Source organism: Hemitrygon akajei, chromosome 10, assembly GCF_048418815.1.
Source record: "Hemitrygon akajei chromosome 10, sHemAka1.3, whole genome shotgun sequence".
Lineage (NCBI taxonomy): Eukaryota > Metazoa > Chordata > Chondrichthyes > Myliobatiformes > Dasyatidae > Hemitrygon > Hemitrygon akajei.
In genome coordinates, this window is record NC_133133.1 from 149,274,030 (window position 1) to 149,292,553 (window position 18,524).

Here is an 18,524-nt window from a genome sequence, read left to right on the forward strand (position 1 = left end):
TGCAACAGGCTGTTATATGTCTAGGGGAAAAAGAGATCCAGCCACACACCAACCCACCTCCCGTACACGCAGGTGCTGTGAGAATCGCGTTTATGCCTCGCGCCCGCCAACAGTATCAAACCCACAACAAATACCGTTATGAAATACACTTTAAAGAGTTTACTAAAATTAAAAGAGTATTAGGCAATACAATATATATATATATATATTAATATATATACGGTACATATATATATATATATATATATATACAAGAAAAAAACAAAAAGCGCCAACTTATCAAAGTTCAGTCAGTTTAGTGCACATCGGTGGAGCTCATCCAGCGAACCATTCGACTCCTCGGTGGTCGTCCTCCCGAAACTCCCACTTCGGACTCCCCGGTGGTCGTCCGAGCGCACGTCCTCCTTCCTCGGCGTCTCCCTCCGGACTCTTCTTACACCCCAAGCCCGCGCAACCCCTCCCCCAAGTTCCCAGCCTCACAAAACACAATAACATTCCCCATTGATTAACAAATGAATACAATTACCATATCAGCCATTCTAAAGCGAAACAACGGCAAGAGAAACTTTTAACAGACAAAGAAGCATTCCTACTCGTAACAAACCAAAGAAGCCCTTTTTAGTAACATACACAGGACATTGTACATATGTAAAAGAAATTTGATAAGTACATAGATGGGAAGGACGTGGAGGCTATTGACCAGGTACAGGTTGATGAGACTAGGCAGTTTAATACTTTGGCATGGACTAGTTGGGCCAAATGACCTGTTTCTGTGCTGTAATGCCCTATGACTCTATAACTTTGTTTCATATTCTGAAATAACTGCATTTTCACTCACCTGAGCTGACAGCTACATTGCTCGTTGGCATCTCTGTGCTGCTGGATCGTTTTTGTTGCTAAAAATCAAACAAATTTAGAAAGATTAAATTGGGCATATGTTCAAATTTGCATTGCATTTGTCCAAATTTGCATTGCATTTGTCCACACCCAAAAAGCAAGATTTAAAATTCCCAACCATATAGAATTAAATTAACAGTAGATACCACTCGTCACTGACCAGATTGAAAATACGTATGTACAATACAGATGGCAAATACATAGATCTAGATTATTTGGATCTCCTGAAGGGCATTATGATGAGAAATTGATGGCAAAGCAACTATATCAAATGTCTTACAATCCTGAAATTGCATGCTCAGGAACCTGGTTTCTGTGTTGCTTTTTTTTTACCAAGATCATGTCTTTTTCTTTGTAGCTGCTGATCCAGGTAAGACAGACAGCAAATAGGGCAGAGATTCACAGCAGGAACTATGCGTAAAATGCTAATGAAATGCAGCATCAGTTGAGCAAGCTGGCATCAATAAGTTAAAGCTTAGAGCAGCAGGCACTTGATAAACAGGACTTCAAAAAAGCCTCAATTATGCCCTGTGAAAAGGTAGCCTTTTCCCAATCAAAAGGTCTCACTGTACAGCATCTGGTTAACTGTTGTCATTTCATAGGTATTCCAAATGTTAAATGAATGTGTAATTAGTTTTTTTTTAAAAAAAGGCTTGCAACTGCAAATGTGGTACAGCCTCTCCATACAGCATTTTCCAAAAACGAACTCTTCCGATAAGCTGTTATTTATATAATTATGGAAGTGGCAGAGGATTGCCTTGGCTGGTTTAGAATGAAAGTGATTTTTAATCTTAATGTAACTTTTGAGGATACTTAATTACTTGCAATGCATGACTGAATGGGCAGTAATGATAGTGACAGACTACAGCGCATTTTTCCCCAGCGGTGGTTGAAGTACAACAATTTACTAATGTTGCTAAAGGAAATCCCGTAAGCATTTTCTGTTGCCTACAATTCTTGTGGATGTAGCCCAAAAGCTACATTGGCTTTCCTCTTTTCTCGATTTTCTTCCTTTGATCTGGCAATTATTCACAAGATGACATTTCTTGAATATCATTTGCTTTCCTGGGTTTTTTAAACCCATTATTTATATTCTTCTTATTCAGTTTCTTATTTCTCCTCCATTTTTGTTCTCAATTCTTCCTCACCACCAGTTTCTATGGTCAAATTTTTTTGCCTGTACTAATTCAATCAACAGCCATTTGTGATTTCCAGGGTCAGAAGGCACAAGCAAAATGTCATTAAAATGTTATCTGCTTGCAAAGATAGTTAGGTGTAACTCACGTAACATTAGAACATTCGAAAAGTCTTTTGTTTCTAGTGAACTAACTAATTGGCATGGATTTTGCCATGGAAAAAAATTACAACTTAAGTTTAAAAACAATTGAAATACAAGTATCATCAGCAATCACCTTCCATTTTGTGCCCCAACCAAACCAGTCAGTTAAAATAAAAATCAGCACAGAGAGGTGGCAGAATGCCACCAAGAGCACTTGGGTCTTACTTGTTGAAAGACCAACACAGGCGCTGCTTGGATCCATTGAATCTTGTCAGTTGGGCTGAAATCCAGGGACTGTATGAGATATCAATCAAGAACGAGAAGTATTGAACATTAAAATGCATTAAAAATGCCAACATCAGACAAGCAATGCAGCTTCTGCCAGCTAGTGGATATTTCTTCTTACTTTGATTAAGTCACTCAACCAAACCTTTGATAAAGGCCACAAATTAAATTATCATGTGCAGTAGAAATCTGGTTTTCTGGCTCTTCACTAACTAGCATGCTGCAGTAACTGGTATCTCAGGAGTGGCTGGAATCACCCAGGATGACATCAAGTTAACTGGCACAAATAGTAAACAAGCACCTAGCACTTGCTGTTTAACTGTACTTAGAGTTCATATAGCAATTTCCAAATCCTTGAAGCATCTTTAATGCCTCTCATCCAAGAATTACCCATCAAATGTTATCTAACTGTGTAATAGTCCTGCTTCCATTACAACTTTCACACAGAACTACTCGTGTGATAGTAAATATTATATTTTTAAATTCAAGAGATAAAGAATAAGCACTGAAGGATGACTTTGTACAAATTTGTTCAAAGACATTGGATAATTAATATAAAACATTCATAAGTGTATATAGCCATCAGGCTCTTACAAATATATATTCATCATGGTTTGGATTTTCAAATTCATTTACTGGTAATCACAAGTGCAATTTCATAAGAAGGAAAATATTAAACATCTTCACTATCTTCACGAAAGCTGAGGAAAATGTCAATGTTATCTGACCTTACTTACAACCCACCATCATGAAAGCCCAATCTGTTAATCCCTTGACCTAAGCAGTAAATGGAGGCTGCCTGTACAGATTCATCTTTGTAATGGTCAATCAGATATCTATTCACCTCATCACTGAAAAATATTAAAAAACACATTGAAAACGCACCTTAACAACCTGATCCAATGTCAAAAAGCGGTTGGCTTCAGCACGAATGGTCCAGTGTGATACCTTGCCATTTTGAGATGTCTGACGTATGAACATATCATGCAAAGACAGGTTGTGGCGAATAGAGTTCTGAGGAGAAAGTGAAAGCTGGTCATCAAGACAATAATTTTATAAATGAAGAATGTATTGTTCTCAGGAAATGACATGTCAGGATTGTATTTGCTGCAATAGTTCTTACAATTTACATAATGCCCAAGGTAATTAAATGTCCTAAAATGTTTTTACAAGAGCATTATTAAACAAAATTTGACAACTGAATTACAGAGGGAGAGGTAGCATTTGATGACAAATGTTCAGTCCACAAGATATGACAGATTTTAAAATAAGAGTCAAATGAATTGGTACTTTTAAAAAATGCATATTTTAATCATGTAATAAATGAAAATTCAATATAGTTTTAACCCTATACACACAATCTACTTTAATATGATTATAATTTTGATTATAGAAGGGAAATCTCGGTTTCCGAGGTGGTAGCAGAATGATTGAAAGAGGCTTGAAATTGCAAGCATTAACTAGTTCACTGCTGATGATAATGTGCACTGCAATCAAGCATTTGATACCCAGCTAGCACGCAACAGGGTAGATGGACCAAATAAGAAAGTAAAACCAGACATCCTCAGCAAGTCAGGCTGTTACCCAAGATAGAAACTGAGTTAATGCTTCAAGTCAATGATATTGAAATATTAACACCCTATTTCCCAATTTCCAGCATCATTTTCTTTTATACTAAATTTTGAGTAGCTGCAGATTTTTTTCGCTTTGAGATAATTTAGTTTGCATTAAATTGAGCAGGAGTTGTAATAACTCAGAAATACAAAAACCAATGGTGTCAGAGAAAATAAAGTATTTGGATTAGTATTGAATACATGAACTTCTCAGTACTCAAGTGCTTGTGCAGCAAGTTGAAAGCCCTATACCTACCAAGTAACAGAGCTCCTCTAAATGCTGAGAAGCCAAGAACATCTTCACATTGTGCATATATACCTTAAAATGATTAACAATTGGACTTCAGTCATTTAACCCAAAATTTGTGCCTTGGTCCCATTTATTTTTTAGCATGTCTGTAGGCTAAACGTAATTTGCCTTAATATTTATCAATTGCAACCTTAAGTTTCTTTTTAGTTGCCTGCAAATCCACTTGGGCTAAGATTTCCACCAAGTTTGTGGGAAGTGAAGGATAACTATGCCTCAGATGCTGCAGCATTTGGTTGTCCTACTTCAAACAAGGAGTCTAAAGATTTACATCATAATTATTGAACTTGCTTCCTCACTCCACAGAGATGTGTTACTTATACAACCTTGGTGGCTTTATTATCCACTTACTTTCCATCCTGGTTTGGCCACATGTTTGAAGTAGGGGAAATGATCCTCAATCCAGGTATAGATTTCTTTCAGCGTCATCCTCTTGCTCTGAGTACTATTTATAGCAAATTGAATCATTGCCATGTATGAATATGGCGGCCGCTCATGAATAGACTCTGTCTACATTAAAGGAAGAAACCATCAGAGAAAATACAGCCCTGCATCCAGGTTTATGTTCTGTTAACATATCAGGCACAAATGGCCAGCGCAGCAAATGTACATTGGAAGAAACCCTTTCATTACATTGCTCCACATATAAAATGCTAGATACATTTCAAATTGGTTATAGACAGTGTAAATTTTGATTCAGTCACTATTCTGAGAAAAAGCTTTTTGAACAACATGAAAATGGTTGTAATCGCTATAAAAATCCATTCAGCTGATCTCACCTCTTCAATCAATATCTCCATTTCCACAAGAGCTTTTTCATCTTCCACTTCATTCAACTTACTCCAGAACATCCCTTCTACTCTGACCTCAGCGATTCATGCCTTCTATACTCCCAAAGCCCAATTACTTTTCACACCTCACATACTTGACCTGAATATTAATTGCTCCTTGGAAAATTGAGAAATATTTAAACACAAAAACTTCACTAATGTTTTGAAGACAATGCTCCAGCATCCTCCATTAACTCAAGATTTAACAATGTTGGGAAGGGTACTACTTACAATGGGCTCTTCTGGTACAGGCTCTTTATTTTCCTTCTCTGCTTCATCTTTTACATGGCAAGCCCCAAGACCATCTGTGCTCATCTTACCCAGCCACTGAATGTTGGTCAGACTGTCATCCAGGTGGCGCTCAGGAGCTGTGGGAGCTAAGGCAAATAAATTATCAGCTGAGTTTTCACATAAGCAGTGGTAGGCTATGGTTTGTTTGGTGGTATCTTCCCTGTGCTTAACATCTGACATTGTTTTATAATGGGCTGAGCTACACTCTAAACCTTCCATTTGCGCTCCCGACGCCAGACACACGTACAAACCCTTGCAGACACTTGATTCCTAAGATATCGACAGTGTTACTGCTTTAGTTGTTCTGTGAATGGAAACTAGGTGATTGGCAGAGGAAAGTCAGGTCCTGCCCAAGCATTACTCTGAAATCCCCCGACAGCTGTGCTAGCAAAGACCCTTTCACTATTTTCATGATCAGAACATTTAGAAAAATTAGAGTAAATTAAAAATCTTGAAAGCTATTAAAAATGTACTTATAAACACAATAAACTTCCGTTAATGAATTACAAACATAAATATACAAAGAAATAAATAAATTGAAAGCTGACCTAAACTCAGCTTTCAAAGGAAAGTTAATGACCATATTGAGGTAAGTGGAGCACTGAAAATGCACCAGCTTTGGTTGACATACACCAAAAGGCCTGGATAAGTATCAGGAGAATGTCTGAGAATGCCGGTGGACACAAGTGGAGCTCACAGAAAGACTGAGTATCTGACCATCCAGATGGTTCTTAACTTCTGTACTGAAACATGCAGGCTTGGCAATTAGGAATGTGCTAGTAGACACATTGCAACTAGCTGGAGGCTTTCAACAATCAGCTACAATATAAAACTATCATCGTGGAGCTGAACGAATTCTGAGGTAAGCATTACAGTGACAGGCGAGCATTAGTAGTATTTATTGCCCGTGTTAAATCATCTGTGAGGTTATGATAGGCTGCTTTAAACCATTGCTTTTCTTGTGGCGACAGCGTTGTGTGATTTTTACAGAGTAATGAATAGCAGGGGTGGAAGGGTGGGGGTATATGTCTCTACCAAAGGAGGTATGGGGCGCTCCTTCCCTCTGCTAGCCTGTAGCTCACCCTTGGGCAATGCGTAGCACCTGCTTAGTCCCCCCAATCAGGGTCATAGGCGCAGGTGGTGGATGGTCATATGAGCAGCTGGTGCGTATCACAAGTCTTGGTTATGTCACCACAGACGCTAGGCAATCTCTGATGAGGATTGATAATGGCTGGGGTCACCCATCTTGTAAAAACACTGCCCAAAAGAAGGCAATAGCATACCACTTTTGTCAAGAATAATCATGGTCATTATGGAAGACCATGATTGTCAACGTCATATGAAATGGCACATAATGACAACGATGAATGAATGGCAAGATAATTCCCAATCAGGATGGCATATTTGGGAAGAGGGATTTGTAGATCGTGGCATTTCCACGTCCCTTTTGCCTAATTTATGAGTTCTTTTTAAAGAAGATGCTACCCAATGTCTTGCTGATTTGTTGTGGTGCATTATACAAATAGTACAGAATGTAGCCACAAAGCTTGTGTGTGGAGAGCCCCTGGCCCCCACCCCCTTATTTTCACCATGGACGTTCAGTTCCTTTATACCTCCATCCCCCACCAGGAAGGTCTCAAAACTCTGCGCTTCTTTTTGGATTCCAGACCTAACCAGTTCCCCTCTACCACCATTCTCCTCCGTCTAGCGGAATTAGTCCTTACTCTCAATAATTTCTCCTTTGGCTCCTCCCACTTCCTCCAAACCAAAGGTGTAGTCATGGGCACCCGTATGGGTCATAGCTATGCCTGCCTTTTAGTTGGCTTTGTGGAACAGTCCATATTCCAAGCCTATACGGGTATCCATCCCTCTATTTTCCTTTGCTACATCGACGACTGCATTGGCGCTGCCTCCTGCATGCATACTGAGCTTGTTGACTTCATTAACTTTACCTCCAACTTTCACCCTTCCCTCAAATTTACCTGGTCCATTTCCGACACCTCCCTCCCCTCTCTTGATCTTTCTGTCTCCATCTCTGGAGACGGCTTATCTACTGATATCTACTATAAGCCTACTGACTCTCACAGCTACCTGGACTATTCCTCTTCCCACCATCTCTTGCAAAAATGTTATCCCCATTCTCGCAATTCCTCCGTCTCCGCCGCATCTGCTCTCAGGATGAGGGTTTTCATTCCAGGACAAAGGAGGTGTCTTCCTTTTTTTAAACAAAGGGGCTTCCCTTCCTCCACCATCAACTCTGCTCTCAAATGCATCTCTCCCATTTCCCGCACATCTGCCCTCACCCCATCCACCTGCCACCCCACTCAGGATAGGGTTCCCCTTGTCCTTACCTACCACCCCACCAGCCTCCAGGTCCAACGTATAATTCTCCGTAACTTCCGCCACCTCCAACAGGATCCCACTACCAAGCACATCTTTCCCTCCCCACCTCTTTCTGCTTTCCGCAGGGATCACTCCCTACGCAACTCCCTTGTCCATTCGTTCCCCCCCCCATCCCTTCCCACCAATCTCCCTCCTGGCACTTATCCTTGTAAGCGGAACAAGTGCTACACCTGCCCTTACACTTCCTCCCACACTACCATTCAGGGCCCCAGACAGTCCTTCCAGGTGAGGCGACAATTCACCTTGGAGTCGGCTGGTGTGGTATACTGCGTCCGGTGCTCCCGGTGCAGTCTTTTACATATTGGTAAGACCAGACGCAGACTGGGAGACCGTTTCGCTAAACACCTACGCTCTGTCCGCCAGAGAAAGCAGGATCTCCCAGTGGCCACACATTTTAATTCCATGTCCCATTCTGATATGTCTATCCATGGCCTCCTCTACTGTCAAGATGAAGCCACACTCAGGTTGGAGGAACAACACCTTATATTCTGTCTGGGTAGCCTCCAACCTGATAGCAAGAACATTGATCTCTCTAACTTCTGTTAATGCCCCTCCTCCTCTTCTTACCCCATCCTTAATTATTTATTTCCCCCTCCTTTTTTTTCCCCTCTCTCTGCCCATCACTCTTTGCCTGTTCTTCTTCTTTGCAAGCAGACACGGGCTTTAGGCAATCACAAAATGAGTCACTCATAATAAAGTTGATAATTTCTCACTCAGAAATATTTATGTGGTCGGTTCTGTTATTTTCTGGAAATCCTCAGGCTTTGAGGGATGGTGGGGAATTTGGCAAAGCCATCGGAAGTCACAGGAAAATGGAGATGTTACTATCTGGCAATTATAAACCAAGTATACTCTTCTCTACACCGAGTGCAAACTGCATTTTCCTCAGTAGTTACTAATGGAAATGATCAAAAACCCTTTTATAATAAAGGGAGGGCCACTGATTAAGCAGTCAAAAATGAATGGGTCTGAAAATAGAACCAAAGATATTTTAACAAAAAAACAAAGATAAAGTAGAAAATTCCACTATATCCAGAACTAATGGGGTATAATGATTCTTTATGGGAATACAATTTTAACTAAATTAAATATAAAGGAAAATTATCCTGTCATCAAGATAGCTTTCCTACAGTTACTGTGTTAGTTTTATTTTTAAATCTCAATCATAACACACACACACACACACTAAAATATCCCTAAAAGTAGCTTTCCCATGAACAAATCTATCACAGAGGACAACAGCTTAGAAACAGGCCCCTCATCTCATCTAGTCTGCCTTGTCCCATTGAACCACACCTGGACTGTAGCCCTCATATCCCTCACATTCATGAACTTATCCAAACTTCTCTTAAATGTTGAAATCTAATCCACATTATCCAAAGACCACAAGACACAGGAGCAGAATGAGGCCATTCAGCCCATTGAGTCTGCTCTGCCATTCCATCATGACTGATCCCGGATCCCACTCAACACCGTACACCTGCCTTCTCGCCATATCCTTCGATGCCCTGACCAATCAAGAAACAATCAAATTCTGCCTTAAATATGTCCACGGACTTGGCCTTCACCACAGTCTGTGGCAGAGCATTTCACAGATTTACTACTCACTGGCTAAAAAAAAAAATTCCTCCTTACCTGTGCTCTAAAGAGTTGTCCCTCAATTTTGAGTCTGTGCTCTCTGGTTCTGGATACCCTCACTATTGGAAACATCCTTTCCACATCCAATTTTATCTAGTCCTTTCAACATTTGATGAGTTTCAATGAGATTTCTCTCCCCCCCCCCCCCCCTCCACCGTATCCTTCTAAATTCCAGTGAATACAGGCCCAAAGCTGCTAAATGCTCCTCATATGTTAACCTCTTCATTCCCGGAATCAACCTTGTGAACGTCCTCTGGACTCTCTCCATTGACAACACATCCTTTCTAAGATATAGGCCCAAAACTATTGACAATACTCCAAGTGCGGCCTAGGGTCTTATAAAGGTTCAGCATTATCTCTTTGCTTTTACAGTCTACTCCCCTTGAAATCAATGCCAACATTGTATTTGTCTTCTTTACCACAGACTCAACCTGTAAATTAGCCTTCTGGGAGTCTTGCGCATGGACTCCTGAGTCCCTCTGCACCTTTGACATTTGATCCTTCTCCCCATGTAGATAATAGTCCACACCATTATTCCTTTTACCAAAATGCATTATCATACATTTCCCAACTGTATTCCATCTGCCACTTCTTTACTCATTCTTCCAATTTGTCAAAATCCTCAACACTACATACCCCTCCACCTTTCCCCGTATCATCCACAAACTTTGCCACAAAGCCATCAATTCCATTATCTAAATCACTGACAAACAATGTGAACAGCAGCAGTCCCAATACTGACCCCTGAGGAACTGACAGCGGACCAATAAAGGCCCCATTTTATTCCCACTTGCCACCTCCTGCCTGTCAGCCATTCCACTATCCATGCCACTATCTTTCCATAGGATTTTATCGTGTTAAGCAGCCTCTTGTGGCACCTTATCAAACACATCCACCACTTCCACTGGCAACTCATTCCACAATTGCACTACGTTCTGAGTGAATAAGTTCCCCTTCATGTTTCCTTAAACATTTCACCTGCACCCTTACCCTTTTGACCTCTAATTCTAGCTTCACCCAACCTCAGTGAAAAAAGCCTGCTTGAATTGACTATCTCATAATGTTGTATACCTCTATCAAGGATTCAAAGTACACTTATTATCAAAGTACGTATGCAGTATGCAACTCTGCGATTCATCTTACTGCAGATGGCCACAAAAAAAGACCATGTACCGTAGATTCCGGATTTTAAGCCGCTACTTTTTTCCCACATTTTGAACAGCTTTGAACTTTGCGGCCAATAATCCGGAGCGGCTAATGCAAGGTTTTTTTCATGCCGCCTCGTAAACATTTTGCCTCGTAACAGTAGACCAATAAAATTGATGAGTAGTTCACAGAGGTCCAATGAAATTGTACGATAAATCAAGCGCACTTTCACAATTAAATTATTGTAAATCAGTCATTTGTACTCACCCTCATCAACATGGAAAACACTCGAAGCATTGTGCTACCTACCCTCTTAGTTTAAACTATATTTGTTTTCTGTACTACATCGCGGGATGCTATGACGACACACCCGGTTTCGCGGCGTCTTGTGGGAAAATGCCGTTTGCGATGAAACGGAAAGGAGGGGGGGAGCGGCTTTGGATCCGAGCGAAATCTGCTTTTAAATGCCGTTTGCGATGAAACGGAAAGGAGGGGGGGAGCGGCTTTGGATCCGAGCGAAATCTGCTTTTAAATGCCGTTTGCGATGAAACGGAAAGGAGGGGGTCGAGCGGCGGAGCGGCTTTGGATCTGAGCGAAATCTGCTTTTAAATGCCGTTTGCGATGAAACGGAAAGGAGGGGGGGAGCGGATTCCGCGAGCGGCTTTGGATCCGAGCGAACTCTGCTTTTAAGTTAAAGGTATCAATAACTTTTCCTGGTAGGCTGCAGTATATATATTTTTTACCAGTCGTTAGGAGATATTGGAATGTTGTTCAGTAAAGAAGTATACGCAACGTATATTTAAAAGTAGCCGCGTACGGGCACGGTTCGAAAAAAAGCATTTGCAATATGTATTTGTTTTTGTTACCATATGGATTTAATTAAAAGTTAAAAAAATCCTCACGTGTAATATCTTTCTGTGTAAATATCACAACGTGGGACACCTGCGGCCGAAAATCCGGTGCGGCCTAAAATCCGGTGCGGCCTTTACATTTAAAAAAATGATTTTATTTCTAAAATTAGTGCCAGCGGCTAAAAATCAGGTGCGCTCTGTAGTCCGGAATCTACGGTAATCCTTTCAAAGAAAATGTCAAACACCGGATGCGCAAAAAAAAGAACAAATCGTACAAAAGGCAAAATAGAGCAAATACACATCAAACGAGAGTCCTTGGAATGGTCTGGGAATATTCAGCTCATTGTAGCAGGCTGCAGAGCCAGTCCGCCCTGATCAAAATTATGCAAAACAGCAATTTAAAGAAAAGCAGTGACCAGAAACAAAAATAACTGCAGAGTCCTCTCAAAGCAAGTCCAATCCATAAACTGCACCCATCAAACCTTGCCTAAGAACCAAGACTCTTGCACCTTCCTCCAGCGGCAGCGAGCTAGAGGGAGAGGGAAACTGGTCCATCACAGGCAGGCGGAGCTCCCCTTCTGCTCTTGTCCTCGTTGATTTCAATCTTTCTCAAAACTTTAATCGGTGACTTGCTCAAGAATTGGAGCCGATCAGAGGCTTGTGCTCCGCTCATAGGCACACTCCATTCTCAACCTCGCCAAATTCCTTCTGAGACAGCAAAAGTGCCAGATTGCTCAATCAGTACTTTACATTATCAAAATGTAAATTATAGGCTCCAAACATACAGAGATCAGTAGTAGAAGCACATTTAAAAGAACAAGAAGTAGTTTTGTGAACTTTCTGTAGACATCGCCATTAGTCGCATTGCTGTCATCATCTTGCCATATTAAATCTCCCCTATTGACCTATGCTCCGTAGAATAAAATCCTAATCTACTCAACCTTTCCCTATAACTCAGATCCTCCAGTTCCAGCAGCATTCTCCATACTCTTTCAATTTTATTATACTGTATATTTCCTGTAGGTCAGTAACCAGAAACTCAAAATTTGGCCTCACTAAAGTCTTATACAATTTCAACATCCCAGCTCTTGCACTCAATATTCTGATGTATGGAAGCCAATGTGCCAAATCTCTCTTTACAACTCTATCTACATGGGACACCACTTTCAAGGAATTATGGATCTGTATTCTCAGATACCTCTGTTTTATAGCACTCCTCAGTGTCCTACCATACACTGTAAGTCCTACCCTGGTTTGTCCTCCCAAAGTGTAACAATTCACAATTATCCGTATTAAATTCCAACTGCCATTTTCAGCCAATTTTTCCAGTGGGTCCAGATCCTGTTGCCAACTGTTCATGAAACCCTTAATCTTGGTGTTGTCCACAAATTTACTGATCCAATTTACCATCGTTTCAGATCTCTCCTGGTTCCAGCATGTAAGTTCCACTACGAAGAAAGCACAGCAGCATCTCTACTTTCTTAGAAGTTTACAAAAACTTTGATAAACTTCTACCTACGTGTGGTGGAGAGTAAATTGATGGTTGCCTTGGCCTTGAATGGAAAAGCCTACAACAGTACTGGATATGACCCAGTCCATCCGGGGTAAAGCCCTCCCCACCAATGAGCACATCCACATGGAGTGCTGTCACAGGAAAGCAGCATCCTTCATCTAGGACGCCCACCACCCAGCCATGCTCTCTTCTCACTACTGCCATCACGAAGAAGTACAAGAGCTTCAGGACCTGCACCACCAGTTTCAGGAACCCCTCAGCCATCACGCTCTTGAACCAGCGGTGGTAACTTCACTTGCCTCATCATAAACTGTTCCCACAACCCATCAAGAAGTCCTCATCTCACGTTATCGGTAGTAATTACTTGTAGCAGCCAAACTAAATCAAAACCAAAACAACTGCTGCTGGCAGCGTCTCTTTGGATTTATTATACTTGCTTGATGCACCCTCACTCCTGTAGTGATTGTTCCATATGTTGAGGATATGTATTCAATCCTTTATTATCAATAAGCAAACATACAATCTTAAAGCAAGGAAACTTAGGCATACCCAAGTGTAACCTAAGCATTACAAAGCGGTCAGCAAAGGACATAACCTTCGTCGGTCCCCAGCTTCTTCAAACTGCCATGAACAAAGCATGAAGGCATAACTTATTCCCTTTGCTTTTACCAAGCCACTGCTCACGTGACTAGTTACTATAATGAACGTGCAACACAGAATAAATGCAATGCAGATAAAGAACAGGTGCATGGCTCCTACACTTATTTATTTGTTATATTTCCCATTTTTCTCTTTCTTTTATATTTGCACAGTTTGTTGGGTTTTTTTGCATGTTGGTTATTGTCCATCCTGTTGGGTGCAGTCTTTCATTGATCCTATTGTGTTTAGTCTATTTACTGTGATTGCCCACAAGAAAATGAATCTCAAGGTTGATGATAATTTTTCTTTGCACTTAGAACATTGTCATCTACTGTATATCAACAGTCTGGATGATAAAGACAAACAATAATGGACTCAGCACCAGTCGTTGTGGCACACCACCAGTCACAGCGTCTGTTCAGAGAGGCTTCTCTTGTGAAACCAATGTTGAATCCAATTTACTATCTCATCCTGAATGTCAAGCAACTGAACCTTGTTCACCAAGTTCTCACATAGGCCTTTGTCAAAGGCCTTGCTACAGTCCATGTAGGCAATGTCCACTGCCTTTCCTTCATCAGCTTTCCTGGTAACCTCCTGAAAAAAACTCTATAAAATTGGCTAGACATAACCACCATGCACAAAGCCATGTTGACTATCCCTAATCAGGCACCACCTATCTAAATGCTTATGTGACACTCTGGTTAAGATTTTTACTGCTATGCTGCAGGTATTTCATTTTAGCAGTTCTGTAAGAGCAGTCTTGTTCTGCTTTCAGCCTGTCTGGGTTTGAGCTGAGGCAAGGGACTTTGTTGTTCAACTTAGGAATGTGGTGTCAGCCAATCAGGATGGTAGAATTCGGAAAATGTTCTGGAGAACACTCGACAGAGAGGTCTTTGTTGGCGGGAGCTGGGGAAGACAGGGCGGAAGATGGCTGAGGATGCTGTCCCTGTTGCACAAGGTGCTTTGTGCAGATGAATAGCTTCAAGGAGGAAGGATTGATACTCCTGTGGGAGAGCCCATTTGTTCAAGATGGATTTCGAGTGACATTTGGAATGTGCAGTGTATATGGTGAATGAAAGATTTGAGCCCCACCGTGCACATGTGATTGTTTAAGTACAATGGGTCCTTTTTTACCCCCCTTTCCTTTAATAACTGATTGCCTAAGTTAACATTCTTAAATATACTCCTTTACAATTGTATGCAGTGTACGATCTGTTATTTCTTGCCGATGGCGATTGCCAAGGGCAGTATTTCACACAAACCGGTCTTTGGGTGGGCGAGACATCCCAAGCTCACAGATTTGGCAGGACCAAAGCTGTATACACCCAACGAAGCCCAAGAAAGGTGGGTTCCTCCTCGCAGAGTCTGGGGGTTCATTAGTGAGGGGTGAATGAGCCACATTTCCAGAGATACCCAGTAAAAAGAGGTTTCACTTATCCTGTTGGTTAGAATACCCACCAATAATTTATCTACTACTGACCTCAGACTCACCAACATAATTTCCAAGCTTATTCTTAGAGCCTTTCTTGAACAACAATTGCTACCCTTCAGTCTCATGGTACCTCACCTGGTGGCTAAGGACATTTTAAGTACCTCTGAAAGGGTCACTACATTTCTGCACTCTCCTCCGTCAAGCTCCAATAAACACCTTGCCAAGCTATAGGGACTTATCCACCCTAATGTGCCCCAAGACAGCAAGCACCTCCTCTTCTGTAATCCATACATGATACACAACCTCACTACAGTTCTGCCTCTGTAATATAGACTCTGTGTCTGTCTCCTGAGTATTTACAGATGGGAAATCTTCATTTAAGATCTGCCTCATCTCATTCCATCTCTATACTCTTTCATTACAAGAAATGGTAACCACAAGGATGTGTAGCTGGTTGGAAAGATACAATAATGCTGAGAAGTGTGAGGTTCTACATTTTGGCAGGAATAATCCAAATAGAACATACAGGGTAAATGGTAGGGCATTGAGGAATGCAGTGGAACAGAGAGATCTAGGAATAACAGTGCATAGTTCCCTGAAGGTGGAGTCTCATGTAGATAGGGTGGTGAAGAAGGCTTTTGGAACGCTGGCCTTTATAAATCAGAGCATTGAGTACAGAAGTTGGGATGTAATGTTAAAATTGTACAAGGCATTGGTAAGGCCAAATTTGGAATATTGTGTACAGTTCTGGTCACCGAATTATAGGAAAGATATCAATAAATTAGAGAGAGTGCAGAGACGATTTACTAGGATGTTACCTGGGTTTCAGCACTTAAGTTACAGAGAAAGGTTGAACAAGTTAGGTCTCTATTCATTGGAGCGTAGAAGGTTGAGGGGGGATTTGATCGAGGTGTTTAAAATGTTGAGAGGGATAGATAGAGTTGACGTGAATAGGCTGTTTCCATTGAGAGTAGGGGAGATTCAAATGAGAGGACATGATTTGAGAGTCAGGGGGCAAAAGTTTAAGGGAAACACGAGGGGGTATTTCTTTACTCAGAGAGTGATAGCTGTGTGGAATGAGCTTCCTGTAGAAGTAGTAGAGGCCAGTTCAGTTGTGTCATTTAAGGTAAAATTGGATAGGTATATGGACAGGAAAGGAGTGGAGGGTTATGGGCTGAGTGCGGGTAGGTGGGACTAGGTGAGATTAAGAGTTCGGCACGGACTAGGAGGGCCGGAATGGCCTGTTTCCGTGCTGTGATTGTTATATGGTTATATGGTTAACATGGGAAGGAACAGGCTGCCCCAAGGATGGGCCTCATTTATCCATTTCTGGAATCTTGGCATCATCGACAAGGCTACCATTTTTTGACTTATCTTTAGTTACTTTTAAGAAGTTGGTGATGAGCTTCCCACTTGGTGTGGTGTCCTGTACGAAATGGTCATAGTGCTGTAGCACAGAAAGCTCCAGAACTGAGATCCAGCAACAATGAAGGAATAACAATACATTTCAAAAACAAGGATTTTGTGTATCTTCGGGGGGACCCACTGACGTGCTTAAGCTGCTTCAAGGCCGTAGGAATCTGCGGGGACAGTATATTGTCTCTGGTCCTTGCCTTCTCACAAGATCAAGAATTAGTAATGGCACTGTCACTGAACACCAAATGAAGCCAAATAAACTGTACATCTCTTTATCTCTCACACACACAAATGGTCTGTCAACTTATGTGGCATGGTGAGATGTAGACGGTTGCCACATAAGATTTTTTTTGGGTGCTTTGTGTTGGTGGAAATAGGAGCAAGGAAGGAAAAAAGGATATGAGATAGACAATAGGTGCAGGAGCAGGCCATTCGGCCCCTCGAGCCAGCACCGCCATTCACTGTGATCATGGCTGATCATCCACAATCAGTACCCCGTTCCTGCCTTCCCCCCATTTCCTTTGACTCCGCTATCTTTAAGAGCTGTATTTAACTCTTCTCGAAAGCATCCAGAGAATTGACCTCCCCTGCCTTCTGAGGCAGAGCATTCCACAGATCCACAGCTCTCTGGGTGAAAAAGCTTTTCCTCAACTCTAGCTGACACATGTGCAAACAAAGACCGCGAATATTCTGTCGTGAGGATATCCCGAGCAGCCAGATGTATTGCTCCTGTCATTCCCTACATGTTTCTTACTCTAAACAAGGGAATCACAGTCTCAGGTTACAAGATATCATCACAGTATAACAATGGGAATAGGAGATACTTCATCATTACAACTTGCATACACATAGACATCAAGAGATAGGAGGTCAGTGTGGGAATATGGCATTGCGATAGAATGTACAGATTGGCAGAGCAGACTCAAGGGACTGATTGGCCTAATCCTGTTACTGCTCATCATCCAAAGGTTCTCACCCCAGCTTTTGACCCAAAACCTCATTGTTAAATAATGCTGTACATAGCATGTTAGGCCAACACCATTTTTGAGAACTTGATAGGTAAATGTTGAAAGGTGCCTCCATATCTGCCCTTGCACTGAAGTACATCTTTTGCATAACTACAATAAAGCACAGTCCTACTCCTTCCTCACAGGTTGATCTATACCCACAACTGTGTGACCAGGCATAGCTCAAATGTCATATATAAATTTGCTGATTATACAACCATTGTTGGCAGGATCTTAAATGGAGATATGAGGGCGTACAGGAGTGAGGTATACCTGCTAGCTGAGTGGTGTCGCAGCAACAAACTTGCACTCAACGTCAGTAAGAACAAAGAGCTTCAGGAAGGGTAAGACGAAGGAACACGAACCAATCCTCAAAGAGGGATCAGAAGTTGAGAGGGTGAGCAAATTCAAGTTCCTGGGTGTCAAGATCTCTGAGGATCTAACCTGTCCCAACATAATGATGCAGCTACAAAGAAGGCAAGACAGCGGCTATATTTCATTAGGAGTTTGAGACAATTTAATCTGTCACCTAAAACACTCAAAAACTTCTACAGATGTACCAAGGAGAGCACTCTGACAGTCTGCATCACTGTTTGGTGTGTGGGGGGAGGTTACTGCACAAAAGCTACAGAAAGATGTAAAGTTAGTCAGCCCCATCTTGGATCCAAGACATCTTTAAGGAGCGGTGCCTCAGAAAGGTAGTGCCCATTGTTAAGGACCCTCATCACCCTGGACATGGCCTCTTCTCATTGCTACCACCAGGAAGGAAGTACGGAAGCCTGAAGGTACATGCTCAGTGATTCAAGAACAGCTTCTTCCACCCCTGCCATCCAATTTCAAGATGGAAATCAAACCCATGAACACTACCTTACTTTTTATTATTATTATTTCTGCTTTTGCACTATTTTAAATTTAACTATTTAATATTTGTACTTACTGTAAATGGTCTTTTTATATATTTATTGTGGTACTGCTGC

General features: G+C 41.5%; 2 protein-coding genes across 3 annotated transcripts in view; one reads left to right on the forward strand and one right to left on the reverse strand.

Annotated features, from left to right (window-relative positions):
• LOC140734808 (uncharacterized) overlaps nucleotides 1-18,524 on the forward strand; it is a 65,179-nt gene that overhangs the window by 32,249 nt on the left and 14,406 nt on the right. The window lies entirely within an intron of this gene.
• The window catches only part of foxm1 (forkhead box M1), a 33,779-nt gene that overhangs the window by 11,522 nt on the left and 3,733 nt on the right, over nucleotides 1-18,524 (reverse strand). Inside the window, exons 3-7 of the mRNA XM_073059356.1 lie at nucleotides 5,443-5,588; nucleotides 4,733-4,891; nucleotides 3,347-3,475; nucleotides 2,402-2,470; nucleotides 839-896 (exon numbers count right to left, since the gene is read on the reverse strand). Coding sequence (XP_072915457.1) covers nucleotides 839-896; nucleotides 2,402-2,470; nucleotides 3,347-3,475; nucleotides 4,733-4,891; nucleotides 5,443-5,588 — 561 coding nt within the window. The remainder of the gene's footprint in view (nucleotides 1-838; nucleotides 897-2,401; nucleotides 2,471-3,346; nucleotides 3,476-4,732; nucleotides 4,892-5,442; nucleotides 5,589-18,524) is intronic.